At 35.3% G+C, this 20,791-nt stretch overlaps 2 protein-coding genes across 3 annotated transcripts; one reads left to right on the top strand and one right to left on the bottom strand.

The window, feature by feature from the left end:
* Positions 1–13,467: 13,467 nt before the first annotated feature.
* LOC127901928 (uncharacterized) lies at positions 13,468–16,180 on the bottom strand. The gene is made up of 7 exons (XM_052440151.1): positions 16,042–16,180; positions 15,654–15,719; positions 14,886–15,551; positions 14,660–14,806; positions 14,494–14,583; positions 14,129–14,344; positions 13,468–14,039 (listed from the first exon to the last, which is right to left on the bottom strand). Exons 1-7 carry the CDS (start codon positions 16,078–16,080, stop codon positions 13,941–13,943), a joined length of 1,323 nt encoding a protein of 440 aa, XP_052296111.1. The 5' UTR covers positions 16,081–16,180; the 3' UTR covers positions 13,468–13,940.
* A 1,220-nt stretch (positions 16,181–17,400) lies between these two features.
* Positions 17,401–20,295, top strand: LOC112498860 (uncharacterized). Of its 2 annotated transcripts, none has more exons than XM_025100624.2 (3): positions 17,401–17,607; positions 19,396–19,589; positions 20,015–20,295. In XM_025100624.2, exons 2-3 carry the CDS (start codon positions 19,467–19,469, stop codon positions 20,117–20,119), a joined length of 228 nt encoding a protein of 75 aa, XP_024956392.1. In that variant the 5' UTR covers positions 17,401–17,607; positions 19,396–19,466; the 3' UTR covers positions 20,120–20,295. The 2 variants fall into 2 exon arrangements, with proteins under 2 accessions (XP_024956392.1, XP_024956391.1); XM_025100623.2 differs by having other exon boundaries at positions 17,403–17,607; positions 18,954–19,589.
* The last annotated feature ends 496 nt before the right edge of the window (positions 20,296–20,791 follow it).

The following is a 20,791-nucleotide window of genomic DNA, read 5'->3' as shown; positions in this document are numbered from 1 at the left end:
TGGAGGTCGCCATGGACTGCATCACAAGGAGATTGCAACAGGTGTTCGACATGTCAATTATTCAACACATGAAGGGCAATCAATAACCATTTAAATTCATTTAAAGGAGAAGTTTAAACTAAAGACAGCTTTATCATTCATTCATTTCAAGCCTGCACCAATTGAACTACAAAACTCGAATTTTTAAAATTATTTCTTATGCAAAAGTTTCTCAGAAATCTATCTTTTCCATTCCTTTCCTCATCTACAACTAGAGTACTCCTATCGATTATTCAATACCTGCTTTAAAGAATATTTCTTTGTCTATCTCCTATTCCATAAAAAATTCTCAACAGGGCTACTCTTGGTTTACCTGGAAGTTAGAAAATTATTAAGGAATTCTTGTAACCTGAACCTCACCAAGAGCCTGCTGATAATTCCATCTAAACCAACCTGCTTGTGAAGAAATTAGAGACCAGGAAGTTATACAAAACCTAATTAGGTGAGTACTTTTGAGGATAAGAATACTAACCTACTATAATAAGAAAATGTAATTTCCTAATTAGTTTCATGGAAACCTTGAGAGAAGCCTTTCACTTGGGTCAAATTCCGTGTTTATGCAAAATTTATAACTATAAACAATACCGGAGCATGAGTCACACAAGAGGAGACTTGGTTCAATAACCATGTGAAAACAACTCATTGTATAGAAGTAGGAATAAATTAATTTTCTATGAAATATATAAAAGAAAAGCAACAAAGAAACTAGAAAAATAAATGAAGAAATACTTGCCCACCATGTTAGCAAATGCAACCAGAATCATGAACACATTAATAATCAAACAAGGTCCGGGTTCATTACTTCATTTGAACCGAAATCAAAATGACCATCCAAAAATGAAGCATCATCAACCAATCATTGTACTTTCCATAATGCCGTTAAATAAATATCGACTCTTTCAGCATCATTCAAGCTAATTGCTTAGTTTCAACAGTCAAGCGTGGTGTATATATGCAATTAGCCATGGACGCTAGGGGTGTTCAGAATCCATCTGATCCGCTGAATCCGTCCGATCCGCTGAATCCGATCCGTATAAATCCGATCCGTGGATTGGTGGATTGGATATGGATTGAAAATTTAAAAATCCGCAGTCGATGGAATGGATATGGATTTACTTCTGTAAATCCGCAGAAATCCGTGAATCTGCAAAAAAAAAAATATATATATATATATATAATTTAAAAAATTATAAATGTGACATTGCATAGTTACTAAGCACTATAACATATCTTATCCATTACCCAATAATAATATAAAATAAAAAATAATTAAATAATCAAATATACAAATATAACTTGTAAAAATTGTAAAACAAAATAAAAGCAGAGTCACACGCACTAGCAAAAGCAAAGTAACATAACGCCAAGTCACCAACAATTTGCAAACAAAAAACCCTAAGCTTCCCCGACGTCACACACACTAGCAACACTCAATACTGGTTGGATACACTCTCGACACAGATTTAAAGGACATCAGTCGCGCGATTCCGGCGAGAGCAAGCCATCTTCTTTCCCAAGTCCATCGAGCCACTTCACATTCACTGGTTCCAGCTGAACAATTTCACTATCACAACCTTCAAGATCACCACCTGTACGGCTTCTCCTGGTTCCCATCGTGGATGGCTCCGTAATCACTACTTTTCGACAAGCGCAACATCCCCGGTGAAGGATCAGACTGTGTTTGGTTTCTAAAACTTCGCCATTTCAATTAATTGTGGCTTTATTTGAACAATTAATTTCGGTGTTATATTAACGTATTATTGTAACTTTATTTGAACAATTAAGTTTGGTGTGTTATATTTTGAAACTTTGAACGTATTATTGTAGCTTTATTTGAATAATTAGTCTCGATGTGTTATATTTTGAAACTTTAAATGTATTATTTTAGCTTTATTTAAACAATTAATTTATTTAAATTTTATTCAATTTTAAATTTAATTGGTAGCAAAATTATTTTTATATTAGATTTTTTTATTTCATTAGTTGGAGAGAACTAAAAATTTTTAATTCGAAAACTAATGCGTAAAATGGTGGATTGCATATGGATTGAGTCAAATCTGCATCCGATTCGCAGACGTATGGATTAGATATGGATTAAGTCAAATCCGCATCCGATCCGCAGATGTATGGATTGGATTTGGATTGAATTTTATCAATCCGTGAATTGGATTGGATTGAAAAATTATAATCCGTAAAATCATGGATCGGATATGGATTGATGTCCAATCCGTAAAATCCAATCCGCAAACACCCCTAATGGACGCAAAGTTAATGATGAACCAATAATTTAAACATTTTTTGCTAGATAGTCAACTTTTCCTACAGTTGTCACCTATATCTATTTAGTAATACTACCAAAGGGGCACAGCAAATGCATTTGCTCTACTCAATTATATAAAGTCAACCCATTCTTCATCATAAAATAATAAACTACAGTCAACTAAATGGGCACATCAAAATACGTATTCTAACTCCCATCTGTATCCTCTCCCTTGCAAATAAAATTAAAAAAGAACAATCAACTCACCTTTGGCAAAAACAACTCAAATTAACGAAAAACTAAATTTACAGTATTCGTTTTCATTTATAGACTAATTAAATATTTATTTTACAGGTCTAATCAACTCCTTTATTAACTTATGTAGGAAGATTTTAGAAGATTCTATAGTTTTATTTATTTAATGTCCTTTTAATATTTGTCATTTAGTTAAATTCAAATTAGGGATGTGTTTAAGCCTTTTTTTTTACTGTTTAATTGAAATTTAATTAAGTTCCTCATTTGACGTAAATTGGGAAAATATATTTTTACTATTAATAAAATCCCTTTTATTTTTCTTTGATGAGTTTGTTATCTTTAACCCGGAGGGGCTTAGATAAGAACAATATCTACTCCCACTAACTCGTTATAAAACAAATTGAGTATTTACGTCAAACAAACTAAAAGAAAACAACAATAAGTATCTCAAGTGAAAAACTAAACTATAGTCATTGTGCAATTTTTCAAACAGTGAACACGCATCATCTGCCGTCGTAGCTTATGGTAACACATAACGTAGCTTATGGCAACGCATAACGTTAAAGTCTAACTGAACCACTAAGACTTCAAGGAGTTCCAATGATTTACTAGTTGTTATCAGTACCAGTATTATTATATAACTATAGAATATCGATTGGGCATCAGTGGCAATAACGTCCACTTATCAAGTATGATCTTACTTAGGGTAATTTTTAAAAGCTTCCCTGGGTTTGGGGGTGTTGCATGTAGATCACAAGAATGCATTTAATTAGCGAATACCCCCACGGTTTGCCACCGTGTAAGGCATGCTAGGGTAGTTTTTTTTTTTTTTTGGTTTTTGACCACGAGATATCTTGGGAAGGGCCCCAACTGTGGGAGGCACCTTTACTTTAAGCCCGTACCACAACCCAGACTAGAAGTCTCCGTTCGAACCGAGAGGCACAGGTTTTCCCAACAAAGGCGACTTCCCTGCGACTCGAACTGGGGAGCAAACTTAGTCAAGTCACTTAAGGGGACTCCATTGCTAGTGGAGCCAACACTTTGTTGGTGGCACGCTAGGGTAGTTGATTGAGGACAGTCGTCTAAATGAGCCATAAATTTTCTTGTTCCTATTGTCCAACCACCTTCCCTTGTATATGTATTTTGGTAGTATGTCAGTCACAACTGTACACACAGAAAAACTGAAACAGCCAACAATGAAGCCTAAGAAAAAGTTGAAGCTTTTTGTACGCACAAAGTCGTCGAAGAAAGTGCTCTTTCCTCATGAAGCTGTTAATTCTATCGAGTTTCTTCTTCGAGATCGAACAAGGCATGGGACATCAAAGGAAAATGTTTTGTCAATGGCTCACCAAATCAATTTTCTACCCTATTTCTCAAGTCCACTGTTAAATTTATCTATATATATATATATATATATTTAAGTCTTGTGTTAAGAACTTGTCGACAATCCATTTGCAAACTTGCTTACGTATGCATAATCAATCTTTTTTTTTTTATCAATTATCGATTATGCTTATAGGATGTATGTCTCTGCTTACAATTTTTCTTTAGCTGTTGTTTTTGGCTTTCTGGACTGGCATGCATGGTTCTTTAACTTCTGTTAACTTTTTGGATTAGCTGTTTCTTAGGGGTTGTTAGGAATATTCTAGAAGGTGCCAGAAGACTCCAGTAAGTAAAAGATTGCTTAAGTTGCTTTAGGTTGCTGCTGATGTTGATGAGATCGTTACATTTAATGTTGCATAAATACCAGCCTCTCTTTACATTCATGAGTTGTTAAGAAATGAATTAAAAAATCTTTTCTTCTTCATTCTATATTTTCTCTCAGTTTCTTGCAAGCCAAACACTTTACCGTAAATCTTTACGGGGGTAGGCTCATAATTCTGTCCCGTTTTTCATGTTGTCATTTTTCTTTTCTATTTTAATAAAGCTCCCCTCATTAGCTCCCTCGAAGTTCTTTTGTATGCTTTAATAACAAATTGTAAATTGAATTATATTTAGAGTGATGATACAGGTACAAATCCTTGTATAAGTTTATTTTGTATAAATTGATGTGGTATCAATTAATTAGTTGAATGAAAATAAATTATGTGGACTAAGAGATATTTAATTTAACTAATGAATTGATACCACATCAGTTTGTACAAAATAAATTTGTATAAGAGTTTGTAGCTGTATCATTACTCTTATATTTATAGTTGGATACATTATTAGAGTTGGTAATGTGTCTAAGGTTTAATTAGAGTTGTTAGTTTATACTCTTCTCAAACAAGGTTGTATTTGCTGGACCTGGAAAAGATTTTGTGGATCTCTTGTTCAATCTCCTTTCTCTGACATTTACAACAGTCGTCAGACTCCTCAAGAATAATGCATATACATTTCTCTATTCACTACCACGTTTGCTTTTTAATAAATAAAATTCCTATTTCATGTGGTCAATCCTCCAATTCCCTTGGCCCTCCTATTCCCTCCCTCACAAACTCTTTAATTTGAATGTAAACTTGGGTGCATAGATTAAGCAATACAAATTCACATGTTGGTGTTAATAAATTAGACGTTGATTTTTGGTGTAGAGTTTTTATTATTATTATTATTAGAAAAATAGAGAGGCGGGTAAAGTCTCATCAATTTTTATTCTCTACAATTAACGTCTTCAAAGATTCAAATTCAGATAATCAGCTAAATAAAACTGTTTGAAAACACATGGCCGAGCACTTAGGGGCAATTTTGGTTTAGAATTATTCTATTAATTTAATTTTCAAATATAGAGTGATGACAAAGCAAAAATCAATATTTTAAGATCCTTACAGAATTTGCTAATCTTGGACGTACATTACTCGGAAAGATATAAATTCTATCTTTTTAAAAATATATTAGAGATTCCAAATATAAAATGTACATATTGTGTGTATAAAAAAATGATAATAATGGACATACATCATTGGAAAGCTTAGATATTTTTATTTTCTGTTTTTAGGACACTCTAAACAATAGAGCATCTTAATTTGGTAGTTTTTCGAAATATGTTAGGGATTCCAAATATATTATGTGTTTAAAAACTTTTAATAATCTTGGACTTAATTGGAAATATAGAAATTTTATAAGGACCAAATTGAAGTATGTGATCAATTTAACTAAGAGTTAGATAGAAATTAACCTTATTCTTAATGATAATCTAAGATAATCTAAGTTTTGTGAAATTGAATCTTAAATTTAACGTCTCAAAATGTTAACTAAAAGATTAATAAAAAGTGACATTATAGTGACACATTAAAATATTACTATCATATGTTTATTTATTTTAATATTTATTTTAAAAAATTCCCCTTTATTACTATCATATATATATTTAATTAAATTACACCTAACACATATATTAATTGGGTGCAATACTTGTGATACACTTATCACTCAAAAAATTCTCCTATTTTTCAAGTTTCGGAAGAACAAGTGGTTTTATAGGTTGAACATTTTAAATAACTCACAATACCGGTATAAGACTAGATTGCCTGGGAAGGGTTTCGATCAAAAGAAAAGTGTTGCTTTTGAAGAAATATTTTCTTGTGTAGCAAAAATGTCTTCTATCCGAATTATTCTAGGATTAACAATTACCTTGAATTTGGAGACTAAATAGTTTGATGTAAAGACAACTTTCTTGCACAGTGACTTAAAGGGGGAAATATACAACCCGAAGGGTTCAATGTCAAAGGTAAAGAAGAACTTATGTGCAAGTTGAAGAAAAGTTTATATGGGTTTAAACAAGCAATAAGACAGTGGTATAAGAAGTTTGAATCTTTTTATGGAGGATCATGGTTTTAATAATACTATGTCTGACCATTTTATTTTTGTGAAGAAATTTGGTGATAGTGATTTTGTCATTCTTTTACTTTATGTGGATGACATGTTGATTGTTGGCTAGGATACAAGTGAAATTGATAATCTGATGAAAGAGCTTAACAAATGTTTTGCGATAAAGGGCTTGGGATCAGCTAAACAGATTCTTGGCATGAAGATTTCCCACAATAGAGAACTTTGAAAGTTATGATTATTTCAAGAAGCATATATTGAAAGGATTCATGAAAGATTTAACATGTGTAAGGCAAAATTTGTTTATTCTCCACTTGCAGGTCATTTCAAGCTTAGCTCCGAGCATCATCTTACAAGTGAGAAAGAGAAGAAAAAGATGAGAAGAGTTCCTTATACTTTAGTAGTTGGCAGTTTGATGTATGTCATGATTTATACAAGATCAGTTATTGCTCATGCAGTTGGTGTAGTCATCAATATTTCTCTAATTTAGGCAAAGAACAATGGCAGTTGAGCCCTATTAGAAAGATTACCATTAACCAAGATTTGGAGAAAATGAAAAATAATAAATAAAATAATAGTGGTTTAGAAAGTTTTTGCTAGGGATTTTACTTGATATTAGTTCATTAAAACACATTGGTATATATTTGGATTTTACTGAATTACAAAGACGATCACTCTGAACGAACTCACCAAGTAAGTTGGCCTTAATGTTGCGAATATATACCACATGATACTTGTTTAATACGTTCTCAAATTCAGGCGAGGAATCCGGCTTTTAGTAATTTGCTTCAGAAATCAGAAGAAAACAAAATCCATTAACATTAGAAACTGTGATATCTATCTATTTGAGTAGACATTAGTTAAAAGTAGGATATTGGAAATTATGAACTATTTTCAGTGGAGATATTCAAAACTACACTAAATTTTGTATAAATTATGATACTAGAAAAGTGAATATTAGATTCAAACTAACAACGCAAGTGGCCATAAACATTAAGCATAATTAACAGCAGCAGCACTGGGGAAAGGAACGTATGCGTACTAACATACATCAAACAGAGATACGATAGCAATATATAAGTTAAAGCTGTCCTGGCAAAATACTCCTGAGATGCCTGTATTTACACAAAATTAATTGAAATTAGAAACAGCCACATCTATTCTATTTCAGGAAGACACTGGTGAGAGCTGTCCTTGAGTTCATCGCATTCTCCAACAGTTCCAGGACCTGAAAGATACATAGAACATAAAGGAGAAAGTATCATTAGACCATAGCTTAAAAGTTCTGAACGATTGGTTAGGACATTGCTCAACTCAATCCATACCTCATCATTGCTTAACTCAACAAGCCTCTTCTCTAGCACACTAAGATTGTTCAGTAGCATACTGATAATGCCAGATGTCATCAACAATGGAGTCACTGACAAATCATCTGTCACCATGTATGTAAACAAATTTTTCACAGTGCCTTCTTCACCAGCTGAAGCTTCACATTTTTCAAATTCTTCCCTCATGAGTTTATCACAGCTGGCTTCAGGGGCCTTCAAGGAAAGTACATTTAGGATGTGTAATACATTGGGTTTCAAGAGGATATCTCTCTTTTGATTTTGTACCAAGTAAGCTTCGTCAAAGTGTTCAAGGCTTTTGTACAAGTTTTCAATGCAGCCAAATGTGCTTGCATTCCTGCCAAACCTGTTGTTTGTGAAAGCAAATCCAGAAAACCAAAACGGCAGAAGACTTTGCGTTTAGAAGCTGGAAACACTTAAGCTCAAAACGGCACAGAAACCTGCGTTTTGATGTGTACAAGAATTACACTTCTGAACGACGTATGGAGTTGTCGTTTAGATTTAAGTGATGCACGCACATGTCACGTGTCTGAGCTCAGCTTGCAAAGTTCGTTATTTGTCGTTAGAAGCACGAGGAACTCACGTAAGGTGCTGGAGTTTTTCTGGGTTCGTTTACAGAAGCTGTTATGGAACAGCTGATGTGGAAGCAGTTGATTGGAGAGCAGAGAGAGCTGAAGAGAGAGAAGGAAGCTGGTTATATATAAAGCTAGTTGTTGCCTGTCTTCAAAAACTAAGCATTACTCTGTAATTCATCTAAAGGAAATCAATAAAGCTGTGTTCTTTCCCTCCCGTGGATGTAAGCTAGAGAAATCTAGCTGAACCACGTTAAGATTCTTTTGTTCTCTGTTTTAATTACTTCCTTTTATATTCTTAATTCCAATCAGTTAATTGTCTAGTTCCATAGGTTCATCTTAGTCGTAGCTTTTCAGTTAAACATCTTGCTGCATCTTGTTCTATTGGGTTAAGGTCTTGGGGCAGAATCTTGGGTTGTTTTGTCAGTCTATAGCACCTGAGATTCTACAATTGGTATCAGAGCTAGATCTACAACCAAAAACAAGTATGGTTTCAACCAAGATCGATCTTGAGAAGTTTACTGGCAAGAATGATTTCAACATGTGGAAGGTAAAGATGGAGGCCTTGCTGATAACACAGGGGCTAGGAGATGCACTCGAACCTGTCACCAAGAAAGAAGGGAAAGAAGAATCATCCTCCAAGACACCTGAAATGGCTGCTGAGATAGACAAGAAGGCCAGAAGCACCATCATATTGAGTCTTGGTGACTCAGTGATAAGGGAGGTTGCCAAGGAGAAGACTGTTGCAGACCTATGGGCCAAATTAGAAAAGATTTACATGACTAAATCTTTGGCTAATAGGTTGTATATCAAAAGAAGGATGTTCACACTGAAGATGGCAGAAGGGTCCTCTCTGGATGATCATATCGATGAATTTAATCAAGTTTGTGACACACTTGAAACCATTGATGAGGGGCTGGATGATGAAGGGAAGGCATTGCTTCTGGTAAGCTCTCTACCTCAGTCTTATTCAAATCTTGTGGATGCCCTTATGTATGGAAGATCAACCTTATCATTAGATGAGGTTAAGGCTGCCTTGAATACTAGAGGGCTACAAGAAAAATCAGGGAATATGATGCATGCTGAAGGGTTATCAGTTAAGGGTAAGTTTAACAAAAATGATGGAAAGAAGAAGAAACAAAAGCAAGACAAGTCAAAGTCACAAAATAAGAAGTGCTTTCATTGTAACAAAGAAGGCCACTTCAAGAGAGACTGTCAAGAACTAAAGAACAAAAATAAAGAAAGAAATGGTGATGCAGCTATTGTGGAGGAAGAAGGCTATGAATCTGCTGGTGTATGTGTGGCTACAGAGGATCTCCAGAGAGGTAAATGGATACTAGATTCTGGTTGCACATTTCATATGTGCCCATTTAAAACTTATTTCTCTGATTACCATGATTTAGATGGGGGAAAAGTAATGATGGGTAACAATGCTGTATGTAAAGTCATAGGCATGGGAAATGTAAGTCTTAGGCTTCATGATGGGACAATTTGGGAACTTAGAGAGGTCAGATATGTTCCTGATCTAAAGAGAAACTTAATCTCACTAGGTTTGATAGATCAGAATGGGTTTAGTGTTAAGCTTGAATCTGGTAGATTGTTTATCATGAAGGGCTCTAAGATAGTGATGAAAGGATCAAAAAGAAATGGAGTATATGTCCTAGATGGTGAGGCAATTACAGGAACAACAGATGTAATTGTTGGCACTGGTGGGGAAAGCACCAGGCTGTGGCACCTAAGATTGGGGCATATGAGTGTTAAAGGGTTAAAAGAACTTGAGAAACAAGGGGTTCTGGGGAAGGATAAGATAGATGAGTTAGATTTTTGTGAAGATTGTGTATATGGAAAGTCCACAAGGCACAGTTTCAAAAACTCAACCAGCAAATCTATTGGCATCCTAGACTACATACACTCTGATCTCTGGGGGCCTGCACAGACAAGCTCATTAGGTGGAAATAGCTATTTTTTGTCAATAATAGATGATTATTCAAGAAGGGTTTGGGTCTATGTACTGAAGCACAAAGATCAAGTCTTTAACAAATTCAAAGAATGGAAAACCTTAGTTGAAAATCAGACTGGAAAAAAGGTTAAGAAGTTAAGAACAGACAATGGACTTGAGTTCTGCAATCAGCAATTTAACAGCTACTGTGCAAATGAAGGGATAGCAAGGCATAAAACAGTGAGGTTAACACCTCAGCAAAATGGATTAGCAGAAAGAATGAACAGGACCTTGATGGATAAGGTGAGATGCATGCTGGTGCAAGCAAAGTTTCCAAAAAGTCTCTGGGCAGAAACCTTATTAACAACAAGTTATCTGGTGAATTTGAGTCCCTCTGCTGCTCTAGACTTTAAAACTCCATTTGAAATGTGGCATGGGAAACCAGCAAGCTATGTTAATCTTAAAGTGTTTGGATGCCCTGCTTATGCACATATCAATCAAGGAAAGTTAGCACCCAGGGCTCTTAAAGGTCAGTTCCTAGGCTATCCTGATGGAGTTAAAGGATACAAACTATGGTGCACTGATCTAGAACCTCCAAGGTGCATAATAAGCAGAGATGTGGCATTCAATGAGAAGGCTGTTTTGGAAATCAGAAAGGATATTGGGCTGAAAACTCAGAAACCTCAAGTGCAAGAAGACATCCAATTTGAGGTGGAGCATCCTGATTCAAAGAAACCTGAGAGGGATGACAATTCAGATAAAGACAGTGAAGATCATGATGAATGCAGTGGCCCTCAACCAAAATCTCAGATGCAGACTCAAGTACAGGGTTATCAGCTGACAAAAGATAGAGAAAAAAGACAAATCAGACCACCACAGAGATATGGGTATGCTGATCTGATAGCATATGCACTGGCTGCTTCACATGATATTGATGTAGATGAACCCAAGAGTTATGCTGAGGCTATTCAAAGCTCAAACAAATCAGAATGGCAGGAGGCTATGAATGATGAGATAGCTTCTCTTAAAAAGAATCACACCTGGATATTGATTGATAAACCTGGTAACAGAAGGACAGTGGGTTGCAAGTGGGTTTTCAGAGTCAAGGAAGGCCTCACAGCTAGTGAACCTAAAAGGTACAAAGCTAGGCTGGTAGCAAAGGGGTATACTCAAAGGGAAGGAGTTGACTTTAAAGAGGTATTCTCCCCTGTGGTCAGACATGCCTCCATAAGGGTATTGTTAGCAATGACTGCAGTTCATGACTTAGAGCTTGATCAACTTGATGTCAAGACTGCATTTTTACATGGAAGACTACAGGAAGAAATTCTTATGACTCAACCTGAGGGGTATGTGGATTCTGAGAAACCAAATCATGTTTGCTTGCTGAAAAGATCACTGTATGGGCTCAAGCAATCTCCAAGGCAATGGTATCTCAGGTTTGATGAGTTCATGCTGTCACATGGATACCTGAGATGCAGTTTTGATTGCTGTGTATATTACAAGGTAATAAGTACAAATCTCTACATATACCTGTTACTATATGTAGATGATATGTTGGTAGCTTGTAAGTCAAGAGAAGAAATTGAAGCCTTGAAGAATTTGCTGAGTTCTGAATTTGAGATGAAAGATTTGGGGTCAGCAAAGAAGATACTAGGCATGGAGATCAAGAGGGATAGAAGCAAAGGCATTATGTTTCTTTCTCAAGAGAAATATCTGAGAAGGGTACTGGAAACCTTTGGGATGACCTCATGTAAACCTGTGATGACTCCAATAGCAACACATTTTAAGCTCTCCAGCTTGCAATGTCCAAAAACAGAAGAAGAAAAATTAGAGATGGCTAAGATTCCCTATGCTAATGCAGTTGGCTGCATGATGTATGCTATGGTTCTAACTAGGCCTGATATCTCCTATGCTCTAAGTGTAGTGAGCAGATATATGGTGTCTCCTGGAAAGGAACATTGGAGAGCTGTAAAATGGGTGTTGAGATACCTAAGTGGAACCCTGAACCAGGGGCTGGTTTATGGTAAGTCAAGGATCAAATCTGAGGGGATCAGTGGTTTTGTTGATTCTGACTTTGCAGGGGACTTAGACAGAAGAAGATCACTCACAGGATATCTATACATGCTGGATGGTTGTTTGATTAACTGGAAGGCGAGTCTCCAGCATGTTGTTGCTTTGTCAACAACAGAAGCTGAGTATACAGCAGCTGCTGAAGCTGTAAAGGAAGCCTTATGGATGAAAGGCTTGATAGCTGAGCTTGGAATGAGTCAGAAGACAGTTGATGTATTCTGTGATAGCTCAAGTGCCATTTACTTGAGTAAAAACCCAGCTCATCATGAGAAAACAAAGCACATTGACATTAAGCTGCATTTCATTAGAAATGTAGTTTCCATGGGTGTGGTCAGAATGGTGAAGATACATACAGACAGAAATCCTGCTGACATGTTAACAAAAGTAGTCACTACAGCTAAGTTCAAGGTTTGCTTGGACATAGCTGGTCTCGGCTGCTGGTAATTCATTCTGGAAATGGAGGGAGAAACCAGGGATGATTTGTTTCAAGGTGGAGAATTGTTGTTTGTGAAAGCAAATCCAGAAAACCAAAACGGCAGAAGACTTTGCGTTTAGAAGCTGGAAACACTTAAGCTCAAAACGGCACAGAAACCTGCGTTTTGATGTGTACAAGAATTACACTTCTGAACGACGTATGGAGTTGTCGTTTAGATTTAAGTGATGCACGCACATGTCACGTGTCTGAGCTCAGCTTGCAAAGTTCGTTATTTGTCGTTAGAAGCACGAGGAACTCACGTAAGGTGCTGGAGTTTTTCTGGGTTCGTTTACAGAAGCTGTTATGGAACAGCTGATGTGGAAGCAGTTGATTGGAGAGCAGAGAGAGCTGAAGAGAGAGAAGGAAGCTGGTTATATATAAAGCTAGTTGTTGCCTGTCTTCAAAAACTAAGCATTACTCTGTAATTCATCTAAAGAAAATCAATAAAGCTGTGTTCTTTCCCTCCCGTGGATGTAAGCTAGAGAAATCTAGCTGAACCACGTTAAGATTCTTTTGTTCTCTGTTTTAATTACTTCCTTTTATATTCTTAATTCCAATCAGTTAATTGTCTAGTTCCATAGGTTCATCTTAGTCGTAGCTTTTCAGTTAAACATCTTGCTGCATCTTGTTCTATTGGGTTAAGGTCTTGGGGCAGAATCTTGGGTTGTTTTGTCAGTCTATAGCACCTGAGATTCTACAATGTATGATAGTACTAATTGGCAAACGAAGGATGTTGAACAAAATATCCACAAAATCTTTTCCAGCTTCGGCAAAGATGACTTTGTTTGCGCTTTTGTTTACCACTAGCGTCAGCTTCACCTTAGTAGGTAAGTTGACACAAGGGCTTATTTCATACACTCTCTTTTTCAATGGTAGACCACAATGGACAAAATCAGGGATACTCATTCCCTCACAGTTGTCACTCTGCATTATAGTTAGATACAAAAATCAAATAAGCATACTTTAAACATACTAAATTACTTATACTACAGTTTCCAAATAATATCCTAACCTTATTCATCCCAATCAAGCGACAATTATCTATGAATGGTGCGATTGACCAATAGTAATTTTAGAAGTAATAATATTGACCATTTAATAGAAGTATCATGTATGCCAGTCACCTCAATCCTTGGAATGAAAATATGTGAATGCCATTAGGAAGTGTAGTATAGCTCTTTCAAATATGAATACCAAAAATTAATCTTGCGCATACCTCCTCTCTGTTTCTCACATAAGCATCAACATTATCCTTGGGCTGATCTCCACCCAAATGAACCTAACAAGAAAACAGTTTTTTAATTTATAAAGAATGAAACGGCAGGAAAGCAGGCTATTGAGTTAACTACTCTACAATGAGAATATAACCTTGTTACTATTGGCATCATGGGGAGCCACTGCTTCGATCGGAAGATGCTCGTCAGGCAATTGGTCCTCCACATTATTTGAAGGTTCCTCTAAAGTCGTGGTGGAACCAGTGGGGTTAAGAAAGTTCACACAGGGGCTCTTAATATCACACAATCTCCTTTTCGATGGCCGACCACCAATTAAATCAGAAGTACTTATTCTATCATCATTTTCGCTCTGCATTTTTAAGGTGTTGATTGAGTAAGAATACCTTTAATATGAGTTGATGCATTGTGCCACAGCCAAAAGTAAAGCAAAAAGAAGTTGTTTAAGAAAGAACTAATTAAACCATAGGAAAGCATATATGGAGGTGTTTGTGCGTAGACCTGATGAGCAGTACTGGTCGAAGCATCATGGTGGGCCACATTTACGTTCTCTATTTTCTGATGCTCCAACAAAATCACATCAGGAATCAACTGCATTCATGTACATATCAAGTAATCAAATGGTTTTTTAATATAAATCACAAGTAAATAATATAAGATATCTTACCCCTTTCTCATTAAAAGCTTTCTTCAGCTCCGCATAAGAACGAGGAGTCTTCGCAGCCCATTTAAACATACACGGGATATTTTCTGATCCTACGATCTTCTCCGCATATGTTTTTGCAATAAAGGGGCTGATCTCGTATAACCAAATCTACATTGATTGTAGGATAATTAAGTCAAGATAACCATTATAAATTAATCTATGAAAACTAAAGTTTTTTAAATCACACCTGAAATGCATAAGGGAACCCGCAAAGACTGTATCTGCATTGTTTTGTTCTCCCTGCTTTCTGAAGTGATTCAATTGTCTTTTTGTATGAGACAGTTCCCCAAGGATATTTGTTGAACTCATCCAAATTATCAACTAACCGCAACCTCTCTTTAGCTATTTTTGTGTGTCCTAGATTACCCATCAAAACCCTCTCAAGGACGTAAACAAGTGCAATCTTTACAGCAACTGTATCATCCTCCTCCGTAAAGTCTATACTCTCAATTATAACATCAAATGTTTTCATATCCAAACCCTCTAGTCTGTCTAAAATAGAATTAGTTGAATCAGTTTTTAACTTGCAATCAAACCTCTCAGGATTTCCAACTTCAAGACCAGTCATCTTAGCAAAGTCTCCTTCTGAAAATCTAATGGTAGTTTCTTCATCTATTGAGAACCATAACTCATTAGTGGTACGTAACTCTGGACCATTCTCAATCATCCTGAGTAGCACACTATGCACAAGTGTTGCTTGAAAGGTTAGGGGTTGCAAGTCTAGAAAATACCGAAAACATTGCTTTCTAAATAGATGCTTCTGTGTCTCTGTTAGCTTGCGTCTAATCCTATCAAGTGCATGTAATTTTGACAAAACATCTATCTGAATTGAACTCTCAGTCATTTTCAGTACCTGTGAGAAGACATACGTTAAAAAAAAATAAACACAATAAATTCTTAATTCGAAATGTAGGATATTCAACATCATATTTTTACTATATCATGACAATGCTACCTGGTTTTGTTCTACGCCCCTCAAATTAGAAGCACGTCTTTTGGCGAACCCCCAATTTCCATTCCTCTGTCAAAAAACCCTTTATTACTATTACTTATTAGAGGTATTGTATTAGAAAGTACTTCAGAATGCTCGCTACAGGGGGGGGAAAAGAGGAAAAAGAATGGAGGTGCTTATATGCAAGCGCAAAAAAGAAAACCCATCAAGCCATCTACAAGTAACCACGTCCTAATTTTCTTAAGAATGGACCACAGAAAAATGTCCAAGTTTCTCAACATCCAAACAGAACTTGCCCCTTTTAGCTCAGATATTGATACGTAATTACATATACTATCACAAAAATAATTATATATTCGAACAGATGCAGAAAGTATGGACGTTTGCATACCTCTGTCATTCCTCTTCTTACTCTTCTTAGCGACGTCATTTTTATGGACAAAAATGAAACCACTTGACACTCTTGAGCATTCTAATAGACAAATAAATACTTGGGGAGTAAGTCAACATCATCTTGATCCTGTCTCCCAGTGCCTGCAAGCCCGTCAGCCTGTCACTCTAGCCATCACTGTCAGGTCTTTCAGCAATTTTTTTTTCCTAATATAAAATTAATAAAAATCACATTACAAATGTATGCTTTCACCACGCGTTTTGCCACAAATTAAACGGAATACCAAAGAAAACGTCAACAATGATTTGCAGTAAAATTGTAAAAAGAAAAAAACAGAGGACATTTTAGTCTTTTTCAAATTTTTAGGTTTTTTATTTTTTTTTTCTTTTGACTTCTTGCCTGGAGAGTTGAAAAACGCCAGAGATATTATGATTTTTATCTGGCAAATATTATTTATTCTATAGACTTTGTTTTCTCGGCAGTTGAGTCTTTTGCTTACTTCCTTTCCAAGGAAAAAGGAAAAATGTTTGCTTGCTACAAAAATTTAAAGCGGGTAAACTGTACAGAACAGGTACATTAACTATTACCATTTGCCAGGTTCGTGTTAGGATCTTGATTGAGCTCATCACTGTTGAGCCTTTACTGACTCCTATGAGGAAGCTCGCTGGGCCAACCATTGACCAAGATTTGGAGAAAATGATAAATAACAAAGAATAATAATAGTTCAGAAAGTTAAGTTATGGGATTTTACTTGATTTATTACTGAACTATAAAGAACTCAAAACCCAATAATCGTTAGATTGATTCCAAATGCTTGGCTTGATTAATGTATCGTATGTACAAATGCTGATGAGATAACAAATGATCCTGATGGTACACAGTGTAACGAGTCAAGCCAATGTGAAACTGAGTGTTTTGTAAGTGCTGATGCATTAATCATGTGTATATATGTATGCATATAGTCTTAATTGTGGAATCAAGGCATTTTCATGGAAGCTTCAGTAAGTGACTCCAATTAATTTTAATGACATCTACAGTTGATCTGCCGAAGCACAATCACACGGATCATTGTGCATTCGAGAAAAAAAGGTTGTTGAGTTTGGCTAGAATTAGCTAAGTATGTATGTATTTCAATTTCAATGAAACAATGCCTTGACCATTTCTCGTCTCCTGATGATGATGATGATATTTTGATGCCACATATTCTTATTTCACTGGTCTCCATTTTACTGCTTACAAATTTTATGTTTTGTCGATAGTCCTCCTATTTGCCAATTTCTACGTTTTTACAATTTTTCCTTATTCCTTAAATAAAGAAAAAAAATCATTTTTTCTTTTTCTCCATTTTTTTTCCCCACCTTAAAGAACCATTTTTCTCCAAAACTTGGTTAATGTCAATGGGCCCCCACTGGGCCTCCCAGCTTCTCCTTTTTTTTCCCGCTTAAATCCTCGTAAATGCAAGCAAAGAAATAGGCTGCTCGCTCAGTCACAGATAAAGGTTCAAGGTTTTGTCAAACAAGATTAACAGAAGAAAAGGAAAACTGAACTGTAGTAGGAGACCAGCAGGTACGTACGTTATTAGTTTCACAGTCATTTTCATATATACTTGACTGTATGTATCTATACATGTGTGTATGTGTATGTATTTGTGTTTGTGGTGGCAAGTAGATGTAGTAGTGAATGGTCTATTTGTTTGGATGCTGAGAAAGTTGACATTTTTCTTCATTCATTCATAACAAAATGAATATGTGGATGCTTGTGTATAACCCTCGGTGCCTTTTTTCTTGTTTGTACCCTTTTTAAAGATTTAATTAGAGCCTGGGTTTTATGTCCTGCCATCAAATTGGTGCATTAGGGATTTTCAGAATTTTCTCTTTGCTTCGGTGAAGTAATAAATAAAAATAAGAAACAAGATCTTAACTTTGCCCGATTGTTTAATTCTTCAAATTATTTTAGATTGATGTGTTAAAAAAATTAATCTTTTTGCATATTTCCTGGTGGAAATCCTTTTTCCTTCCTTTATTTATGCTTGATTTGAGACTATCTGGTATTAACGAAACTTTTTGATGTCAATTAATTTCTAGCTTCGTCAAATTGTTTCTCTTATCTCTTTTTAGGAAGAATTGGCTTACCAAATTGTTTATGTTATTTAACTTATGGGTCAGTTTTATTAATTAGAACCTTATATACTGCTTGGTTATATTTTCAACAACGTAAAATGCACAAGCCTGATCATGTGGATAAATAAAATTATTCAATAATATTTTCTTTTGATGATTTTGGGAAATTGATGATCGTAGATGATTTAGGTCCTATTTGGGATTGAGGTGCTGTAACTTAACTTTTAAGTTACAGCTGCCGTGGAAAAAAACTGTAATTATGAAATAAAAGTTAATAATAAGTAGTAAATATAAATAAATAAAAATCTTGATAAAATTCTTAAAGATACAATAGGTTTTCCATCATACAAGTGAAAAATCATATCAACATATCTTTCAAGGTATAGTAGCTAGTGTTTACCAAACACTTTCTATTGTAGCTTTTAAACTGCAGCTGCCCAACTTAAATCACAAACGGACCTGTAATCTCCCAAAATTTAACTGTTATAATGGTTTTTTATCATATACATCTTTATCATGTATTACCATGTGAAACCTTTATGACTTAAAAAATCAATAAATAAATAAATAATGCATGGTCCTCATTTGTTATTAAATGTTAGTGGCTTTGAGGGTTTATGATATTTTCAAATACAATGTCTGATTCCACAAGGTCTCATATGGTTAAAAATCTTCATTTCTCTTGTGGGTTAACCTCTACTTGGATGCAGAGTCTAATATACATACACTAGAAAATTTTGACCAATCAGGTAAGCAAATAGCTAAACTGATATTTATACCTTTCTTTATCAGTATCAACGATGGAAACAACTAAGGTGAAGCTGACATTAATAATAGAGAAAAGAGCTAACAAGGTTATCATAGCAGAGGCCAAGAAAGATTTTGTGGATTTTCTGTTCAATCTCCTTTCTTTGCCTATTAGTACTGTCATCAGGCTCCTCAAGAATGGCAGCACATTGGGGTGCGTAGATAATCTGTATCAGAGCCTTGAAAACCTGAATGATGCTTACTTGCAACCAAATCAGAATAAAGATGACCTCTTGAAACGCCATGTAACAGCTGCCCTCAATGCTCCTCCCTTGCTGCCTGAAGCTAGTCCAACATTTAAGGGAAACGTTTTCTACAGATGTGTAAACCACGATTATGTCAGATGCTGCAAACACAAATTGTCCTGGCAAAAATTGTTCTCTTCTGATGGACTGCCGCTTGAGGTTTGACCTGTTTGTTGATTCAGGAATTTCCACTTGCAACTGCAAGAAACCTTCAGCTGGTGAGGGAGGTGTTGTGAAGAATTTGGTTACATATATGGTATCGGATGATTTATCAGTGACTCCAGTGTCAATGACATCTGGCATTGAACTGCTACAGCACAATGTTAAGGATATTGGTGTGCTGGAGAAAAGGGTTGTTGAGCTTGGCATTGATGAGGTATGGAGTTTACGTATGTCTTCTAATTCTGTTTGAATTTTTCTCCACAACAATGCCTTCAAATTTTTCATTCTTGTTGGATGGTTGGGATGTGCTTTGGCACATGTTTTAGAATAAACTAGAAAGTGTAACAAAATTTAAAATCACAATTATAACAAAGTATAATCTATATTGAAATATACTTGATGTCATGCCAAATGGTCCTATGTGTATTAAATTTCTGCTTCTGTCAAATGATTTCTATTCATGGCAATTCTTCTTGAATTAGCCAAAGGAAAGCTACTTTCCATGACTTAAAAGAACTTGAAATAATTAAAAGATGGGAACAAGATTGGATTTTCTGAGGCTTTTATCCCCTTTTCTGGTAAGAATGAAGGACATGTAGCAACGTTGATTTTTGCCTTAATGTTTTTCATTCCATTCAGGGTCTGGAACTGTTGAAGAATTCTTTGAAGTCAAAGACAGCTCTCACCAATGTCTTCCTCATGAAGACAGAGCTGAAGGATGTTGCAATATCTAATTTTGCATAATTTATTATAGGAACCAGCAATCCTGGAAACATGTATAATTTTGTTTGCCCATCACTATTGATGTTAATTGATGGGAAATATGCTTGATGTATGATTGGTTAGTATAATTGACTTTCCTGAATTGCCATTTTATCTATAAATGTTTGGTTATTAATCATTGTCTCAGTTTGCTTTCATTCCCCATCCCTTATTTTCTAGGGAATATATATGTTGTTCATCCAATTTCTGAAGCAAACTCTGTTTCTTCTGTTCTTGGTTATGCTTCAGTTATTGCAGCACTCAATTTTTTTTTTCTCCTTTTATTCTTATATTGATTCTTATACAATATACATTAAAAAATTAAAAGCTTTCTTGTCTCACTTGCATCACTTTACCCCACTTCATTCAAATGTATAGATATTTTATTGAGTATTACAAAAGATATTCTGAATCTTGATATTTATAAAATTCTAGCAAATTCTGTCTTAGTTTTTTGTTTCCCCACGTAGTTCTTACTAGAAATCTTTTTGCTCAAAGGATTTTTCGTTTCTTTAAAACTCTCCTTGTCTCAAAAAATTTGGGATATTGATTTGTATTGTTTGTCATGAGATTTGAAACTTCATGGTCTCCATAATCACTGCTATTCTTCACTGCTTCGCTCTTATGCTTCTGAGTTGGTAAAGAAAAATGCTT

This window comes from Citrus sinensis, chromosome 4 (genome assembly GCF_022201045.2).
Source record: "Citrus sinensis cultivar Valencia sweet orange chromosome 4, DVS_A1.0, whole genome shotgun sequence".
Lineage (NCBI taxonomy): Eukaryota > Viridiplantae > Streptophyta > Magnoliopsida > Sapindales > Rutaceae > Citrus > Citrus sinensis.
The sequence above is the reverse complement of the archived record's forward strand: the minus strand, read 5'-3'. Positions and strand labels throughout refer to the sequence as shown.